Genomic DNA, 5,199 nt, shown 5'->3' on the forward strand with positions numbered 1-5,199 from the left:
CCCTCAACATATGGAATGACCACTGGTCTGGGTTCCTCCTTTTCACCTGTTGGCTGACTGGAGTCCTGTTTGGGTTTCTTCTCTGCTTTCAGGAAGGCCCAGTTAGGATATCCACATTGCTCTAGAGCCTGTCTTGTGTGAGATTTCTCCTTCTGCCTGGCTCCTGAGTTAGTGGGGACGCTGTCTGCTCTGTGATACAGAGTCCTGATGACTCCTAACTTGTGCTCCAAAGTGTGATGGGAGTCAAACTGCAAATACTGGTCTGTGTGGGTGGGTTTGTGGTACACCTCAGTTTGCAAATGTCCTCTATCAGAGACTGAGACCTCACAGTCCAAGAAAGCCAACCTGCCATTTTGTACATCTTCTCGTGTGAACTTGATGTACTTATCCACAGAGTTGATGTGGTCAGTAAAATGTTGGACTTCCTGAGATTTGATTTTAACCCAGGTGTCGTCAACATACCTGAACCAATGACTTGGTGGAGTCCCAGTAAAGGACGTCAAGGCTCTCTTTTCTACCTCCTCCATGTACAGGTTGGCAACAATAGGAGAAACTGGAGACCCCATAGCACACCCATGTTTCTGCCTATAATATTGCTCCCCATACGTGAAGTAGCTTGACTGCAGGCACAGTTTCAAGAGTTGACACAGTTGTTCTGTAGAAAGTGTGGTCCTGCTGCTCAGAGTGGTGTCTGATTTTAATTTTAAACTGACCACCTCTACTGCATCATCAACAGGAATGCACGTAAAGAGTGATGTGACATCAAAAGAGACCATTGTTTCATCAGTCTCCATGATGACATCCCTGACCTTATCCACAAAGTCCATAGTGTTCTGTATGTGGTGTTCTGAGCTGCCAACTAAAGGGATGAGTACAGACGCCAGATATTTGGAAACATTGTAAGTGACAGAGTTAATCATACTAACAATTGGTCTTAAAGGTACACCTTGTTTGTGGATTTTAGGTAAACCATACAGACTAGGTGTGGCCTCCCCTGGGTACAGTCTGTGGTACAGAAAACGGTCAATAGCCTTGTCCTGCTCCAAAATTTTCAGGCAATCTATCAATTTCTTCTTGTAACCACTTCCTGGATCTCTTTTCAGAGGTTCATAAGTGACTTATGGCTCATCATCAGGCCAGGACTCTGCGGTCTACACTCATCTCCAGGCCAGCGGTCACTCTTTCGGGGATGAAGATGTTCACATCCTGGACAGAGAGGAACGATGGTTTGAGAGAGGAGTCAAGGAGTCCATCTTTGTGAAAAGAAATCGTCCATCGTTAAACAGGGGTGGAGGCCTCCGGGTTCAACTGTCCCCCTCTTACAATGCTGTGATTGCTAGTATCACTCAGCCCTCTGTGAATAGTACACAGCCATCAGTGTGCTAATGATCCATTGTTAGGCTGATGGTCCTTCTTGAGCATGTGATCAGCTTGTTTTGGTTGTCAGCAGCAAAACTGGTTGATCCACTCTGAGATGGTGCTATTTAAGAGACTGAGCTGAATACAGCTCCTCAGACTGAGGAAGTCTCTTGGATGAGAGATGAAACGTTTCTACATTTTTTTGTTGATTTGCTTTGTTTTGTTTTTTTTAATGTCCAGAGGACCAGATTTAACTTTTTTAGAAGAGACAATACACCAATATTTATAACAACAAATTGTTTCAGTAATTTTTGTGACAAATGATGTGGATATTCTCCTGCTACAGCTTTTTCAAAAACCATTCACTCACATTTACACATTGTCCATTGTTGTCATCTTTCTTTGTTGAAATCAGGTCTCTCTTGTAAATGAGTCCTCTAGGCTCAATGGGATTACCTGTCTAAATAAAGGTTGAAATAATTTAATATATTATAAATATTACATCAGGTAGTTGATTGTTTTTTTTCTTAAGTGATGTGTTATAAAGGATTGAAATGTTTTGGATCCTACTGCTTGTTGTCAGTGTTCTGGAACAACTTGAAATGGGATGTTTGCTCAGCAGCTATTACCAGACACACCTACTTTCCTCCACTCCCTTCACTAACAACAGCCACTTCCTTCAGTCTGCAGACTCCACAGCTCTATTCGTGTTGACTGTCCAGAGTCCACGGATACAGCTTTGCTCGTCCTACCACTTTTAGTTTGAGTGACCTCCACTCAGCCTACAGGTAAGTTATAATCTCAGACCACATTTATAGCAAAAATAATCAGTTTATAGTGTAAAAAACACCTAATTTATCATTTTCTCCAAAACTTACATTTCTGAAATGTGTGAACAATATTTTCTTGGCACTTACTGTCATTTATTTTTTCATACAGTTTGTTGCTACAACAAAAAACACTAAAAGCAGAATGCACTTTGATGGATATGTTTTTAACATTTAATACTTTAGCCTGTCAGATAGATTTTATATCAAATATTTAAAGTCATATGTGCTTTAAATATGTTTATTAGAGCCAACGTTGAAGTCTTATCTCAGTTGTGACTGAGCAGAGATAAGGAAAGTGTAAACAAATATAACACATTCTCACTGCATGAACCATGTTTGATAAAGTACTAGTAATCTTGTGGTGATAACTGACTGAATTGCATTTCATAAAGGTGTGGAATTCTTCTGAAAAAATACAGATCAGTCTAGGTGCAGGTATTAGACATGAATTTGGCAAACCTGTGTATATAAATATTCTGAAAGTTTTCATTGGATGTACATCTACAACTGATTCACTTGTCAACCCATTTCAATATGGCTTCCACAACCAGCTGACCATAGGAAACAAAAAAAAGTTCTAACTTAGCCATACTCACAACATTAAACTGAGCTCACACGGTACAGTAGTGACTGAGAGTCATATTCTATTCACAATATTTTGTTTAATACTTTGACATTCACTATTAGTCAGAAATGTTTGTTCACAAAATATCTCGTGAGCCTGAGGACAGGTTTTAACCTGTTTGCTTATTAGTTTGTCAATACTGTAATCTATAATCTCAATAATTATTGTAACTAAATTTTCATCTGATTATGGTTTGGAGTAAGCACAAATCATTGCATTTCTTGCTTTCCATCCATAAAAACTGTTAGAGAAATTAAGCTGTACTTTGCATTAAGAAAAATGTTCTGTCTGACTGATCCTGGTTTTCCTGCCTGATCTTGATTGTAAAACTTGCAGCGGCTCATCAGCATACCAGCTTCCTCAGCAACCACATTCCATCTGCCTCTCCTGCCTCTGCTCAGACATGTCGCTCTACAGTTTTGGGTTGGAGCCGCTGTCCTGCCACGCCTGGAACAAAGACAGGACCCGTATGTACAACACAAAAACACCTGTGTGATGAAATGCTCCAACCTTACATGTCCTTTCCCAATGTATGTTTATAAAAAGAAGAATTGGAATGCAGTCTGGATACACATTCTTCCTCCTAATTGTATTAATGTTGTCTGGTGAACCACAGAGAATCTGATTATCAATAGAGGAAATGGACTCAAATAGCTTTATCGCAGACATAATATAAGTCCATCTCAGCTGCTGAAGCATATCCACTCAGCTATTATTACAAACAGAACTGGAACAAGAATGCAGTAGGTTCTAAAAAGTTAAATCTGGTCCTCTGGACATTCAAAAAAAAAAAAAAAAAGCAAAACAACAAAAAAATGTAGAAACGTTTCGTCTCTCATCCGAGAGACTTCCTCAGTCTGAGGTGCTGTATTCAGCTCAGTCTCTTAAATAGCACCTTCTCAGAGTGGATCAACCAGTTTTGCTGCTGACAACCAAAACCAGCTGAGCACATGCTCAAGAAGGACCATCAGCCTAACAATGGATCATTAGCACATTGATGGCTGTTTACTATTCACAGAGGGCTGAGTGGTACTAGCAATCACAGCATTGTAAGAGGGGGACAATTGAACACGTAGGCCTCCACCCCTGTTTAACGATGGACGGTTTCTTTTCACAAAGATGGCCTCCTTTACTCGTCTCTCAAACCATCGTTCCTCTCTATCCAGGATGTGCACATCTTCATCCCTGAAAGAGTGACCGCTGGCCTGGAGATGAGTGTAGACCACAGAGTCTTGGCCTGATGATGTTGATCTTCTGTGCTGGGCCATCCTTTTGGCCAGTGGCTGTTTAGTTTCCCCGATGTAAGACTGATCACAGCCCTCCTGACACTGAACAGCATACATAACATTGCTCTGTTTGTGCCGGGGGACTGGATCTTTGGGATGAACCAGTCTTTGCCGTAATGTATTTTGGGGTTTAAAAGCCACTGGGACGTTATGATTAGAAAATAAACGTCTCAGTTTCTCTGATACTCCCTCAACATATGGAATGACCACTGGTCTGGGTCTGGGTTCCTCCTTTTCACCTGTTGGCTGACTGGAGTCCTGTTTGGGTTTCTTCTCTGCTTTTAGGAAGGCCCAGTTAGGATATCCACATTGCTCTAGAGCCTGTCTTGTGTGGGATTTCTCCTTCTGCCTGGCTCCTGAGCTAGTGGGGACGCTGTCTGCTCTGTGATACAGAGTCCTGATGGCTCCTAACTTGTGCTCCAAAGGGTGATGGGAGTCAAACTGCAAATACTGGTCTGTGTGGGTGGGTTTGCGGTACACCTCAGTTTGCAAATGTCCTCTATCAGAGGCTGAGACCTCACAGTCCAAGAAAGCCAACTTGCCATTTTTTTCATCTTCTCGTGTGAACTTGATGTATTTATCCACAGAGTTGATGTGGTCAGTAAAATGTTGGACTTCCTGAGATTTAATTTTAACCCAGGTGTCGTCAACATACCTGAACCAATGACTTGGTGGTGTCCCTGAAAAGGACGTCAAGGCTCTCTTTTCTTCCTCCTCCATGTACAAGTTGGCAACAATAGGAGAAACTGGAGACCCCATAGCACACCCATGTTTCTGCCTATAATATTGCTCCCCATATGTGAAGTAGGTTGACTGCAGGCACAGTTTCAAGAGTTGACACAGTTGTGCTGTGGAAAGCGTGGTCCTGCTGCTCAGAGTGGTGTCTGATTTTAATTTTAAACTGACCACCTCTACTGCATCATCAACAGGAATGCACGTAAAGAGTGATGTGACATCAAAAGAGACTATTGTTTCATCAGTCTCCATGATGACATCCCTCACCTTGTCCACAAAGTCCATGGTGTTCTGTATGTGGTGTTCTGAGCTGCCAACTACAGGGATGAGTACAGACGCCAGATATTTGGAAACATTGTAAGTG

General features: G+C 41.8%; 1 protein-coding gene across 1 annotated transcript in view; it reads left to right on the forward strand.

The window, feature by feature from the left end:
• The first annotated feature begins 2,024 nt into the window (after nucleotides 1-2,024).
• Nucleotides 2,025-5,199, forward strand: part of zgc:86896 (uncharacterized protein LOC415190 homolog) — a 49,209-nt gene continuing 46,034 nt past the window's right edge. Inside the window, exons 1-2 of the mRNA XM_037688804.1 lie at nucleotides 2,025-2,147; nucleotides 3,151-3,281. Of these exons, the coding sequence (XP_037544732.1) occupies nucleotides 3,218-3,281 (64 nt within the window). The 5' untranslated portion in view covers nucleotides 2,025-2,147; nucleotides 3,151-3,217. The remainder of the gene's footprint in view (nucleotides 2,148-3,150; nucleotides 3,282-5,199) is intronic.

The sequence above is a fragment of the Nematolebias whitei genome, chromosome 15 (assembly GCF_014905685.2).
Source record: "Nematolebias whitei isolate Nwh7 chromosome 15, NemWhi1, whole genome shotgun sequence".
Taxonomy (NCBI): domain Eukaryota; kingdom Metazoa; phylum Chordata; class Actinopteri; order Cyprinodontiformes; family Rivulidae; genus Nematolebias; species Nematolebias whitei.